This window comes from Mirounga angustirostris, unplaced genomic scaffold (assembly GCF_029215605.1).
Source record: "Mirounga angustirostris isolate CCGP_5_RB_7025 unplaced genomic scaffold, mMirAng1.0.hap1 SCAF_9, whole genome shotgun sequence".
In the NCBI taxonomy this organism is placed as follows: domain Eukaryota; kingdom Metazoa; phylum Chordata; class Mammalia; order Carnivora; family Phocidae; genus Mirounga; species Mirounga angustirostris.
In genome coordinates this window covers 7,003,113-7,017,531 of record NW_026991717.1, presented here as the reverse complement: position 1 = coordinate 7,017,531, position 14,419 = coordinate 7,003,113, and the positions used below count along the sequence as shown (strand labels likewise).

Below are 14,419 nucleotides of genomic sequence, written 5' to 3'. Positions count from 1 at the left end.
TGTGCAGCCTCAAGAAAGCCAAACTCCTCCCAGAGGATGTGTTGAGGCTCCTGCGTTGGTACCCCTCTCCCTGGTCTGGGCAGCAGAAGCCAAACCAGTTAGCCTCCCAGGACATTCTTAGCCTTGCACGCCTACTGGCCCCCACCCTCCGGGAACTTGGTCTTTTCTGTAACTGCAAAGAGGCTTGGCCTCCTTCCCGACCGAGCCCACCGCTGGTTTCCCCTAAACCAAAACAGTTACCCCCATCAATAAATCCTGCCTTCGGCCTCCAGTGCCAGAACGATCGTGGATTTTAAACAGCAGCCTCCTATTTTTGACCCAGACATACTTGGAACCTAATCTGTCCCCAAGAGAGGCAGCGTCGTGCCGTCATCGAGAGCAGAGTAGTCTGGCACCAGATACTTGCCTTCGAAGACGAGATTTGCCATTTATAAGCCAGTGGCCCTGGGCAAGTCATTTAACTCTGTGCCTTAGTTTTCCTATCTGTAAATGAGATCATAGTATCTATCTCATAAGGCTGTTGTGGGGTAAAATGATTTTATATACATAACACCTTTAAACAATGCCTGGCACGTATAATACATTCTGCAGAAGGGATGCCCCAGACCGCCCTGAAACAATGGGGGTACTGATGGTCTGTGCATATCAATATTGTGTAAGTGAGGCAATCAGCTCTCACAGAAGACAAGAGCCATCTTACTGGGCTTGGCGGGGGGTGCGGGCAGAGGTCGAGGTCCAGCAAAGTTTTTGCACCAGCCTGGTCCCCCTCAAAATCCCCTAGTCCCCCTGGAGAAGGGCCAACCTGGGATGGGTGGCTGGCAGGAAAGAACGCTCACCATGCACCACCTCTCTTTAGGTGTCTCAGCAACGCCCTCTCCAGGAGAAGAGGAGGGTGGCACACCCACCCCGTCTGTCGTGGAGGACTGGATGGCTACCCAGGTGGGGCCAAGTGTGGCTGCTGTCCCCGGGGTGGAGGAGACCACCGCAATCCCGGACTTCACCATTGAGCCAGAAAACCAGACGGAATGGGAACCAGCCTACAGCCCAGCGGGCACTTCCCCACCGCCAGGTCTGTACGGCCAGGGCTCTGGGGTGTACCCTGAAGTCGCACGTGCCTGTCTGCCTAGGCTGTGGCCCAGGGGTGGTTCTCTCCCTGGGACCTGTGCTCTGTTTCCCCGGCCCTAACACTAGCTGGATATGCTGCCGGGGGCAAGGTCAGCCACCTCAAGTGGCCTCTAGGACAACTGCCAAGGCAAAGAAGGGGCAGCCTTGATCATAAAACACACCTCTCTCTCCCTCTCTCTCTCTCTCCACCCCCCAACTCACTGTTCCCTTCTTTTTATTTCTCCCACCTACACACTGCGCTGCCCATCACTGAGCCGATCAGAGGGCTCTCAGTCTGTCCTCCTGCATTTACACCTCTACCCTCTAACCTTTTACAAACTCTCTTGTAGGCAGATCTCCAATAGTGGGGAAAGGACCTAGAGGGGTCGTTGGAAGTGTGACTGTGACCTGTCCCCTTGCCTTGCTCCTCCTTCTGTGTCCCTCTTCTGGGCCAGGCAACCCCAGCCAGCACCTCCTGAGCCCCATCTGTCCTGGTCAAATCAGATGAAACTTGATGGGATAAAAGCTTCAGTCCCCTAACCGTGTTGGAAAAAGTGTTTTGTGGCCACAAGGTTTGGGATAGGCTGACTTACAGAAAGATTAACAGCTTTCCTCACTGCAGACCTTCTCAGTGCCTTGGATATGCTAATAAGTGCTATAATGCAGAGGGGGGAGATGTATTCAAAGTGTCCCAAATGAATCTGACCAAAACCCATAGCGCATTCGTATATGGCCCAGTTTGGGTAAGGATGAATTAAAGCAATGCCCAGTAATGTGTGTGTGCTTAGTAGTCAGCTTGCCGGGGGACAGGTTCATTTGAAGAAATGAGTATATCAGAGCTTCGCATTATTTCACGTAGTCACTCATTCAGTGCACTGTTCCCAAGCAGTTCAGTCATGCCAGGCTGGGTGCTGGAAATGCAAAGTCTGGCCTCCCTCCATGCCAGAAGGTGAGGGTGTATCAGCAGAGCAGGTGGGATTCTGGCCCGGAGACCTCACCCAGCAGTCATACCTGCCTGTGACCCTTTCCTCACCCTTCACCAGGACAAGAATAACCAAGTCCTGTCTGGCCTGAGTGTGTGGCTTGGCACAGGATTCTGGCAGCGACCAGTGGGAGTTTCCATGGGAAGGGAGTCCAACGGGCCCCTAGAAATATTTTCCGTTCTTCAGTTCCCTACTACCTTGGCCATATCAGGAATCATCTGTACTTTTGTTAACTCTAAGTCTCTTTCTTTAAATTGACTTGCTTTTAAAAAGAAACCTAAATTTATTTAAAAGAGAAACGTTTTATCATGACTGTTAGTGGCCACCCCAGAGTGTTTCTGGTATATATATGTGTACACACACACCCCCCTAACACCCTCTTGTAAGCCACCACTACTATCCTGAACCCCCCCACCCACCTCCAGGATTCTGCTGTAAGCCAGAGTAGGCTGTGAGCCTGCCCAATGGAACTAGCACCTGCTTGGTTCAGGTCCTCTACCTGAGAAATAAGCCCAAAAGAACATGCAAGGTCCAGTCCCAGCTAGGTGTTTTTTGTTTTGTTTTGGTTTGGTTTTTTTAAGATTTATTTATTTATTTGGAGAGAGAGTGCGTGCGTGCACAGGCAAGTGGGGGTAAGGGGCAGAGAGAGAGAGAGAAGAATCTTAAGCACACACCATGCTGAGCACAGAGCCCGACAGCGGGCTTGATCTCATGATCCTGAGATCATGGCCTGAGCCAAAACCAAGAGCCGGACGCTCAACTGACTGAGCCACCCAGGTGCCCAACCAGCTAGGCTATTTTTAAATGCCAAGGGAAACAAGATGGAAAGAAAGTAATGCAACCATGATTATTTAGAATGATGAGACTTTTTCACTCTGTTTTCCAAATCCTTTTCAATAGCACTCTCAGAATTTACAAAAATGATGTATTTTTGCCAACAGTACTAGTAGTCTGGCCTCCCCTGCCTCGGAGGGATGGCTTTGGATGAATGATTCTCAAACTCAAGGGGGGCATCAGCATTGTGAGGGTTCCGGGGTGGGGGGGTGAGGAAGGGGCTTATTTAAAGACAACGTGCCTGGGTGGCTCAGTCAGTTAAGTGTCAGACTCTTGGTTTCCGCTCAGGTCATGATCTCAGGGTCCTGGGATCAAACCCCGTGTTGGGCTCCCCACTCAGTGGGGAGTCTGCTTGTCTCCCTCTCTCTGCCCCTCCCCCCGTTCACGCTCTCGCTCTCTCCCTCTCTCTAAAATAAACAAATAAATATTTTTAAAAATAAAATAAAAATTGAAAAAAAAAAAAAGAGTCCCCAGAGGGACTGGGGTGGGGAATGAGAACCTGCTTTTCTATCAGGCTCCCAGGTAATGCTGGTGTTGTTGGTCCAGGGACCACACTTTGCAAATCATGGGTTTAGATAAATGAGATGATCGTGTGGAGGTACTTGAGAGGTGACCTCCATTACTTTCCAGGGGAGCCAGGCCCCTACTTGCCTGGGTTGTGTGGATGGCACCCCCTGGAGTCTCAAAGAGCATAGTTTCCTGGTCCCCTCTCTCCGTCCTTCCCCAGACACTGTGCAAGGTTCCATTAGAAAACATGGGAGCATACCTCTGAAGAAAAGTTTTACTGTGGAAGGAATGGGTGAGCCTCAAATAGAGCAGAGTTACTAAAGTAAATCCATGCCTCATCTTCTTCCTTTCCTCCAGGGATCCCTCCAACGTGGCCTCCCACCAGTGCAGCAACAGAGGAGAGCACAGAAGGCCCTTCTGGAACAGAAGTGCCCTCAGCCTCAGAGGGGCCGTCCCCCTCGGAAGGGCCATCCCCCTCAGAGGAACCGCTCCCCTGGGAGGAGCTGTCCACACTTTCACCCCCAGTGCCCAGTGGGACTGAGCTGCCAGGCTCTGGGGAGGCATCCGGTGTACCTGAAGTCAGTGGTGACTTCACAGGCAGTGGAGAAGTTTCAGGACGTCTGGACTCCAGTGGGCAACCCTCAGGGGAAAGTGCAAGTGGACTGCCCTCTGAAGATCTTGACTCCAGTGGGCTCACATCTGCTGTGGGATCAGGCCTGCCTGTGGGAAGTGGACTGGCCTCAGGGGATGAAGATAAAATTACATGGTCCAGCATTCCTGAAGTTGGAGGTGAGGGCCTAGAGACCTCTGCCTCTGGAGTAGGGGACCTCAGCGGGCTGCCTTCTGGAGAAGGTCCAGAAGTCTCTGCCTCTGGAGTAGAGGACCTCAGCGGGCTACCTTCTGGAGAAGGTCCAGAAGTCTCTGCCTCTGGAGTAGAGGACCTCAGCGGGCTACCTTCTGGAGAAGGTCCAGAAGTCTCTGTCTCTGGAGTAGAGGACCTCAGTGGATTACCTTCTGGAGAAGGTCCAGAAGTCTCTGTCTCTGGAGTAGAGGACCTCAGTGGATTACCTTCTGGAGAAGGTCCAGAAGTCTCTGTCTCTGGAGTAGAGGACCTCAGTGGATTACCTTCTGGAGAAGGTCCAGAAGTCTCTGTCTCTGGAGTAGAGGACCTCAGTGGATTACCTTCTGGAGAAGGTCCAGAAGTCTCTGTCTCTGGAGTAGAGGACCTCAGCAGGCTGCCTTCTGGAGAAGGTCCAGAAGTCTCTGTCTCTGGAGTAGAGGACCTCAGTGGATTACCTTCTGGAGAAGGTCCAGAAGCTTCTGCCTCTGGAGTAGGGGACCTCAGTGGACTTCCTTCTGGAAGAGAAGGAATAGAGACCCCTACCTCTGGTGTAGGGGACCTGAGTGGGCTGCCTTCTGGAGAAGGTCCAGAAACCTCTGCCTCTGGAGTAGGGGACGTCAGCGGGCTGCCTTCTGGAGAAGGTCTAGAACCCTCTGCTTCTGGAGTAGGGGACCTCAGTGGACTTCCTTCTGGAAGAGAAGGAATAGAGACCTCTACCTCTGGTGTAGGGGACCTCAGCGGGTTGCCTTCTGGAGAAGGTCCAGAAGCCTCTGCCTCTGGAGTAGGGGACCTCAGCGGGCTGCCTTCTGGAGAAGTTCCAGAAGTCTCTGCCTCTGGAATAGGGGACCTCAGTGGACTTCCTTCTGGAAGAGAAGGTCTAGAGACCTCTGTCTCTGGTGTAGGCGACCTCAGCGGGCTGCCTTCTGGAGAAGGTCCAGACACCTCTGCTTCTGGAGTAGGGGACCTCAGCGGGCTGCCTTCTGGAGAAGGCCCAGAAGCCTCTGCCTCTGGAATAGGGGACCTCAGTGGACTTCCTTCTGGAAGAGAAGGTCTAGAGACCTCTGCTTCTGGAGTAGAGGACCTCAGTGGGTTGTCTTCTGGAGTAGAGGGTCGTCCAGAGACTTCTGCTTCTGGAGTAGAGGACCTCCGTGAACTTCCTTCTGGAGGAGAGGGTCTAGAGACCTCTGTTTCTGGAGCTGAGGATCTCAGTGGGTTGCCCTCTGGGAAAGAAGACTTGATTGGGTCAGCCTCTGGAGCCTTGGACTTTGGCAGAATACCTTCCGGAACTCTGGGAAGTGGGCAAGCTCCAGAAGCAAGTGGCCTTCCCTCTGGATTTAGTGGTGAGTATTCAGGGGTGGACCTTGGAAGTGGCCCATCCTCTGGCCTACCTGATTTTAGTGGACTTCCCTCTGCATTCCCAACTGTCTCCCTAGTGGATACGACATTGGTGGAAGTGGTCACAGCCACCAGTGCAAGTGAACTGGAAGGGAGGGGAGCTGTTGGCATCAGTGGTGCTGGAGAAACATCTGGGCTGCCCTTCAGTGAGCTGGACATTAGTGGGACAGTTAGTGGACTCCCTTCAGGAGCTGAACTCAGTGGCCAAGCGTCTGGGTCCCCCGACATCAGTGGGGAAACATCTGGATTCTTCGGTGTCAGTGGACAGCCATCAGGGTTTCCTGATATCAGTGGGGGAACATCTGGGCTTTTTGAGGTCAGTGGGCAGCCATCAGGGTTTTCTGGGGAAACATCGGGAGTGACAGAGCCTAGTGGACTGCCCTCCGGACAACCAGATGTCAGTGGAGAAGCCTCTGGAGTTCTTTCTGGCGCTGGTCAACCCTTTGGCATAACTGACCTGAGTGGAGAAACATCTGGGGTCCCTGATATCAGTGGGCAGCCATCGGGGTTGCCGGAGTTCAGTGGGACAACTTCTAGAGTCCTTGACCTGGTTCCCGGTACCATGAGTGGCAGTGGTGAGTCTTCCGGCATTACGTTTGTGGACAGCAGTTTGGTTGAAGTGACCCCAACTACGTTTAAAGAAGAAGAAGAAGGTTTAGGGTCTGTGGAAGTCAGTGGACTACCTTCAGGGGAGGCGGATCTCTCGGGCACATCTGGGATCATGGATGTCAGTGGACAACCTTCTGGAGCAATTGACTCCAGCGGGTTGACATCCCAGCCTCCAGAATTCAGTGGCCTGCCAAGTGGAGTAGCTGAAGTCAGTGGAGAATCCTCTGGAGCAGAGACTGGGAGCAGCCTGCCCTCGGGAGCATATGACAGCAGTGGACTCCCATCCGGTCTCCCCACTGTGTCTCTTGTAGACAGAACTTTGGTGGAATCCGTCACCCAGGCTCCGACAGCCCAAGAAGCAGGAGAAGGGCCCTCGGGCATTTTGGAACTCAGCGGTGCCCATTCTGGAGCACCAGATGTGTCTGGAGACCATTCGGGAGTTTTGGACCTAAGTGGGCTGCAGTCCGGGCTGGTGGAGCCCAGTGGAGAGCCATCAAGTACTCCATATTTTAGTGGGGACTTGTCTGGCACCGTGGATGTAAGTGGAGAATCCTCTGCAGCCACGAGCACCAGTGGGGAGACCTCAGGACTTCCAGAAGTTACTTTAATCACTTCTGAGTTCGTGGAGGGTGTCACGGAACCAACTGTTTCCCAGGAACTTGCCCAAAGACCCCCCGTGACATACACCCCCCAGCTCTTTGAGTCCAGTGGAGAAACCTCTACGTCTGGGGATATTAGTGGACCTACACCAAGGTTTCCCGGGTCTGGGCTAGAAGCGTCATCGGTCCCGGAATCCAGCAGCGAGACATCTGACATTCCTGAGGCTGGGGTGGGGGCATCTGCCGCCCCTGAGGCCAGCGGACGAGCTTCCGGGGTCCCTGATGTGAGTGAAGCCACCTCCGCCTTCCCTGAAGCTGATGTGGAGGGGGCCTCAGGCCTGGGAGTGAGTGGCAGCACCTCAGCCTTTCCTGAAGGCCCCAGGGAGGGCTCGGCCACCCCAGAAGTACGGGAGGAGCCAACCAGCACCTACGCTGTGGGCACAGAGGCGTCAGGCTGGCCTTCGGCCACTCGGATGGCGTCTGGAGGCAGGACTGAAGTCAGCAGAGACCTGTCTGGTCACACGTCGGGGCTGGATGTTGTCATCAGCACTAGTGTCCCAGAATCCGAGTGGATCCAGCAGAGCCAGCGCCCTGCAGAGGCGCCTCTAGAAATCGAGTCCTCAAGCCCCTCGCACTCAGGAGAAGAGACCCAAATGGCCGAAACTGCCACCTCCCCCACAGATGTTTCCATCCCCACTTCTCCAGCAGGGACACATGAATCAGCACCAGCCGTTCCAGGTATTGTTGGGATTTTTTTTTTTTTCCTTTCAATGGGTTCGGGGAGTTCAGACTCTTGTGTAGTGGGAGGCGGTGTAAACTCAAGTTGCACCGCAGACCAGCTGTGCAGCCTCAGGTGAGTTTCTTAACCTCTCTGAGCCTCATCTGGAAGATGGGGAGAGTACCAGGGACCATTAAACAGGACATAAATATCAAACAAGCACTTAGCATCATACTTTGCACCCAGAACACACTTAGAGATGAGTGGTTGCTATTGTTTTCAGTGGAGTTACATCACCAGGGCCATTGTATGTGAATCCAACTGTCTGTACTTGGGTGACTATTTAGATAGTGCTAGAAATTCTACTCACGCCCTTTCTCTTGGAGTTAATGTGAGATGAGAGAGTGAATCTGATGACATCTATGGCCAAGTATTAACTTCATGTAGGGTTAAGACCTGCACAATGTAAGGAACTCTGAAGTGTCATTTTGGCTGTCCTAACTTTAGACGACACAACCCAGGCACCACGCACAGGAAGCTGAGGATCTTCCTTTGCTTTTTGCCTGGGGATCCTGTGTACCTCCCTCTGGGCCGAGAGACCTTTCCCAGTCAGAGAGCCCCCCAACCCGAGATGCTGGGGCCAGGTGCCCAAGAGGGACAGAGTCCCAGAAACATGCTGACCCAGAGCCAGCCTCGTGGGCTTCAGGGGCCTTGTGCCCCCCACCTCGAGGTCTTGGAGGCAAGGCTGCACCCCAGGCAGGCAGCTGTGGTCTTGACACTGAGCGTCTCCCTGGGAGCTGCAGCCCCGCCAGGGCCCATGCCGAGGCGTCCTGTGGGACCTGCCAGGAGATGGAGGGACACATCTCCTGCCTGTGCCCCCCTGACCCCACTGGTGAGCACTGCAATATAGGTAAGCCCCTCATCGGCCGTGGGGGTACAGGCAGGGGACCCAGGAGGGCCCCTTTATCCCCAGAAGGGGCCGAAGGCAGGAGGAGGCGACGAAGGCCGGCTGAGGCTCAGGCTTCCCGGCCCAGGAAGGAGAGGTGAGCCGTGAGAGGTGACGCCTCAGGGTAGAAGCCACAGGATAAAAAATGGCGCGTCTCTCTAGAGAGTCTAGTCTACACGGCACTTCAGGGGAAAAAAGTTCAAGTAATTAAACCGAGAAATGGTTCGTTGTTTGTTAAGCCAATGATTGTTTTATGAGTCGAATGCCCAATATGCTTGAATTTTGAAGATAAAATTTGTGGCTTCCAGGAAGTGTGGAGCTGGGACGAAAATGGGGTAGAGCCGGTCACACCTCACGGGACCTGGGAGGGAAGCTCCGAGGGGGCGGTCTTACATCGTGCGGAGTCGCCCTCTGCAGGAAAGCCCCGGCGGACCCCTCCATGCTCGGACCTGGGTGGGATTTGGGTCCCCACTCTTGCCCTGAAGGAAGTGACGGGCAGTGCCTGTCACCCCCAGCTGCAGGTGAGCTTGGCCTAGCCGCGCCCTGCCCCTTGGCACCCACCGCCCTGGGGCCTCTGTCCTTTGCCATGGATCAAGCAGCTTGTGGGACAGGTGAGGAGCCCTGGAGGGTCCTCTAATTGGAGGTGGCCCCCAGAACGAGATGATGAGGACCCGCCTGTGTTCCCCGAACACGTCAAGGCCTGTGGCCATGAGGATGTTTCCTCTTGTCAGATCAGCACCCTTAAGGGAACAGATGCCCAGGTACCTCCAAGCCCATATTCTCGGGATAGGTCTCTGCACTGCCCCCACGCCCTTACCCCAGGCTCTGTCCCAGAGTCTTTCATAGAAGGGCTTCATTCCTCTGACACATGCAGAATCAGAGCCATGAATCCTGGGGGGAAGCAGATTCCAAGAGACCAACAGGGCTGGGCTGTTGGTATATATATATATGCAAATTAATACCTCACAATATATGCTCCCATCATGTAAATATGCTGTGTACTTGGCCCTTACACAGGAAATGTTCCGTGTAAGCAGGCCCTAGGGTGACTACGGATTCACTCTTTCCTCCACCGGGGTCGGCCTTCGGCCACGTGGCGGGGCCATGACTAAGAGCACTGTGGGCCTCTGTGGCCAGAGGGGTGGGCTCTCCTAGGGCGGTCCCGGCCTTACCGCCTAGGGGTTAGTATGTCACGGGGCCACGGTGACCTCTGGGACTCCAGCCACATCCCTCCATTGTCCTCCCTCTGGCTATGGCTGGTGGAGAGCAGCAGGGGCACTGGTCCTGGGTGACCTGTTCATGGACATAGCCTAAGCCAGAAAGGAACAGACTCAGGGCCCAGCAGGACTTCCGGGACAGCCGCCAGGACCAGAAGCCCCCTGCCCGGGTGTTTGTATCTTCTGACACCTCTCTCCCTTCTTAGCAAGTCCTTCCCCAAGCAAAAATCACAGCAGGGCTCATGGCCTTGGGGTGAGAGGTGGGCGGCAATGGACCCTAACTGCTGGAAGGACAGCCTTTCTCTGATCGTGTGTATCCCCACAGGGCTTTCTGCCCCCACGATTTCTTCCCAGACAGCTCTGTGGGTAGCTTGGCCGTTATCCCCATCTAAAACTACAGTACAGAGAGGTTCAGGGATTTGCCTAGCTCCTCCAAGGGAGTCAAATCCAGAACTGGGGTCTTCATTCACTTGTTTAACACGCTCCGCTAAAGAAGAAGCTCCCTCTCGAACATAAGAATCAGTTGCTAGTCTTCAATCAGGAGATGAACTTCAGAGCCACCAGAATGGAGAGAGGTTATAGATGTGGGGCTTGGCCAAGCCCTCGGCACCTCATTTGTAATAGGGTCAAAGGAGTGATTCTCACGGGGCGCCTGGGTGGCTCAGTTGGTTAAGCGACTGCCTTCGGCTCAGGTCATGATCCCAGGGTCCTGGGATCGAGTCCCGCATCCGGCTCCCTGCTCTGCGGGGAGCCTGCTTCTCCCTCTCCCGCTCCCCCTGCTTGTGTTCCCTCTCTCACTGTGTGTCTCTCTGTCAAATAAATAAATAAAATCTTTAAAAAAAAAAAAAAAAAGGAGTGATTCTCAGCTTTAAGAACCTCCTGATGCCTGGGGTCCCACTCCCCCAGAGTCTGATTGAAACGGTCCTGTGGCCTTGGCACTGGGGTTTTAAAGACCACCCAGGTGACTCCAGGGTGCAGCCAGGGCTGAGAAACTGCTGTAAGGATTAAAAACTCCTGTGTACAGAGTCTGGCCCCAGAAGGCATCAATAAAGATTACTTCGCCTTCCCCATCTCTCACGCCACTGGTTAGGAAAAGCTTTATCATCTCTAAAGAACAGGTGGTGAGGATGCTTCCCAAAAAGCCTGCAGATAGCATCCCGGCTCTGCAGGTGACCCACCGTGGTCTTGAGCTAGAACCCACAAGCACAGTCTGTTGAAAGACGGTGTGGGTCAGTGTTCTCCAGGCGCCAGAGGTAGCAAAATATAGCATTATTTCTGTGGCAATATTTGAATACTCAGTGTGACCTTCCACCTAGTAAATGAGGTTGGAGGCTGTTATTTAGTCCTTGAGAGAAAATATTTGACAATTACCATCATCTTGCTAAGTCAGCATTGTGGTAAACAAGTGCTTGATAAATGACTCATCTGCACTCTTGACGTCAAAATAAACATGTTTAATGAATGGAGATTTTTTAGCGATTGAAAAAGCAGAGCTAGCCACCCCATTCCAATCCACTTAAGAAACAACAGCTTCCTCCCACCTCTGTTGCTGACATTCGCTGAGATTTCTGGCTCTGAGGTTTCAATCCTCCTTAGAATCACCTGGGTGCTTTTAATTTTTTAAAAGCTCCACACCTGGGTCCCACCTGGAGCCGCCCCGATGGAATTGGTCTGAAGAGGGACTCTGGCATTGGTATTTTTAAAAATCTTTTAAAAATTTTTGTTAACTACTGTAGTGATTCTGACGCACGCGGTTGAGACATTCTGTTCTAATCAGATCTCACATCCAATTTTCCAGCAATCAGCGGTGCTGGGTGGATTTCTCTAAACTCCTGGGTTAGAAGGGGCATGAACACAAAATTCAGTCAGCCCTCTTTACTGTCTTACTGCCATTCTTCACTTTGTAGGCTTGAGGCTCTGATCTATGATCTGGAGCAGGGAGGTTGGAATTCCAGTGAAATCTTAGCCCCAGAGGGGCGCCTGGGTGGCTCAGATGGTTAAACGTCTGCCTTCAGCTCAAGTCATGATCCCAGGGTCCTGGGATCGAGCCCCACATCGGGCTTCTGGCTCAGCAAGAAGCCTGCTTCTCCCTCTCCCTCTGCCTCTCTCCTTGCTCATGCTTTCTCTGTATCTCTGTGTCTCAAATGAATAAATAAAATCTTTAAAAAAAAAAATCTTAGCCCCAGGGGCCGGGGGGGCGGAGGGGGATGCTGTCAAAGCAAGTGAAAATACAGGGTTACAAGTGCAAATACAAATCACACCTTCATGATTTGACATCATCAAAAAGTCTATGGGCAGATTTGAACAGGGAACCACAGTCGACCCTTGAACAGCACTGGGGGTTAGGGGTGCCAGCCCCCCGCAAAATTGAAAATCTGCATATAAATTCTGACTCCCCAAATATTTAACTATTCATAGCCTCCTGTTGACCAGAAGCCTTAGTAATAACAGAAAGTCGATTAATACTTATTTTGTATGTTGTATGTGTTATATACTGTATTCTTATAATAAAGTAAGCCAAAGACAAGAAAATGTTACTCAGAAAATCATGATGGGGGTACTCCTGGCTGGCTTAGTAGATAGAGCTTGTGACTCTTGATCTTGGGGTCATGAGTTCAAGCCCCACGTTGGGCTTACTTAATTTTAAAAAATATATAGAAAAAAAATCATAAGAAAGAGAAAACACATTTACAGTACTGTATTGTAAAAAATCTGCATATAAGCAAACACACAAACCCATGTTAGTTCAAGGGTCAACTGTAATTGAATTTAAGAAGCATGATATTAAAGTTACATTCAAGATCAAACTTTAAGACTTGATAGTATAATTATAGCATACTGGTTAATTTAATGATGTTTATTTTAAAAGCAAATTGAAACTGATAAATATGTTCTTATAACCCTTCTATCAGTTATGATAGAAAGCGAGTGTATTTACTCAGGTCTGTCCATCTGATTGATCCTAGGTCTTTGCAGGGTGTAGGACATCCACTGAGTTAAGAAATCGTCTCTGTGCTTCTTGAAGGGATTTTTCTCCCATGTTTGTCCAGGAAAGTTATGTCCAGGGTCACCACATACAGCTGCACAGGTTGTGCACTGAACAACTTGACTACCATTCATATATTCTTTATGATTTGCAACCCCTTTAGTTGGGTATCATTCGAGTAAAAGTACCTGCTGTCACTCTTCATTCAGCCTTTTCTATGAGCCAAATAAATTCTCTCACTTGGCGGTCCTAGGCTCTGACATAAGCAAAAGCTGGGCAAGACCTGTTCCGGGTAGAGGCCTGAGTTCTCCAGTTCAGTTGCCAAAGTGATCATTTGGAAGTATCTTATCCCCCTCGCCTTTACCAGGGCACTCTCAGTTATTTTCTCCCCTAAGTTAGGGCCTGGTTCAGGAACAAATCATCCCTTTTGGTTATAGTGGTGGGAAGAAGACTCAGAGTTCTGACACTCCCCAGGGTCCCTGCTCTTGGCCTGGTGCAGGAGAAATGATAATGAGATGCTGAGATCCAAGACTTCAGTGTCCCTCTTCCTCCGCAGGGGACAAAGGCCCAACTTCCAGCCCCAGTGTCTGATTCTTCCCTCCGTCTCTTCCGATCTGTCTCCCTGGCTTACGGGCGTGGGCAGGCCACTTCCCTTGTTTCCTTACCTGTACTCTAGGGCACATGACATCTGTGCCCTGGGGCTGTTGGAGGGTAAAGTGTGTGGGAGCAATGGTGTCCGGGTCAGGGAAGATTCGTGAGAGAGATCGGTTCCTTCTCTTTGCTCTCTTCCTTCATGCAGTCTGCCCATTGCCCAAAGCCCTTCCCAGCCCGCCACCTGCTGGCATCCTGTCTGGGGTCCCCCTAACTCTGTGCTCAGCCCAGCTCAACTCCTCTCGTGGTTCCAGAAAATGAGCAACATCCCAATTGCCCTTCACAGAAAGAGGTGTGGGCACTGCAAGGCCGGAGGGAGAGGCGATGAGGCCTGGCAGGCCTGCGCGGCTCCCGAGAAAGCCCCACGCAGGATGCTCAGCCCTCTTCCTACAGTAGAAGGCCTCTCTCACCTGCCCTGTTGGCCCCCACAGGCTCTGTGCTCTTCAGCGGTTTGGCCCTTCCTTCCCTTCTCATCTGTGAATCCCGGGCCCTGCACAAAACAGCTTCTGAACCCAGGAACAGGTTCCCTGAGTTTCGGTCACCGCACCCCCCCACCCCCGCCCCGCACCGAGCTCGGGCCTTCTCAGATTGGGTGCCAAAGCCAGGAGGACAACAACACGGCCTCCCCCTGGGTCTCTGGCCACCTGGGGGCGAGTGATATGAAATAAGCCTCTGGGACAAGGAAGGCCACCTGGCCCGACCTCCCTGGGGCCTCCGCCTCCCCTGCCCCTCCCCCACGCGAGCCAGAGGCCCCAGGGGTGACTTCCGGCTCTTCTGCCCACAGGCCACTCCTGTCCCCTGCTCTCTACAACTGCTTTAGCGCCTCCATTTGCTTAAGCCCCCCTCGCCCGGTGCTTCCCACGTCCCATAATGACGCTAATGGACCCAAGAGAACAGGGGCTCCTGTTGAGCAGCCCCCAGCTTCTGCCCAGCCCACCGGCCTGACCTATTGCTGCTACTGCTACTGCTGGGAATCCAAGTGCATGCTGGGACTCCCGTCAGTTCCTCCATGCATTTTGGTTTTGCTTG

At 52.7% G+C, this 14,419-nt stretch overlaps 1 protein-coding gene across 1 annotated transcript in view; it reads left to right on the top strand.

Moving 5' to 3' along the window:
• Positions 1-14,419, top strand: part of ACAN (aggrecan) — a 65,838-nt gene that overhangs the window by 42,475 nt on the left and 8,944 nt on the right. The window contains exons 11-12 of the mRNA XM_064569905.1: positions 857-1,069; positions 3,786-7,610. Of these exons, the coding sequence (XP_064425975.1) occupies positions 857-1,069; positions 3,786-7,610 (4,038 nt within the window). The remainder of the gene's footprint in view (positions 1-856; positions 1,070-3,785; positions 7,611-14,419) is intronic.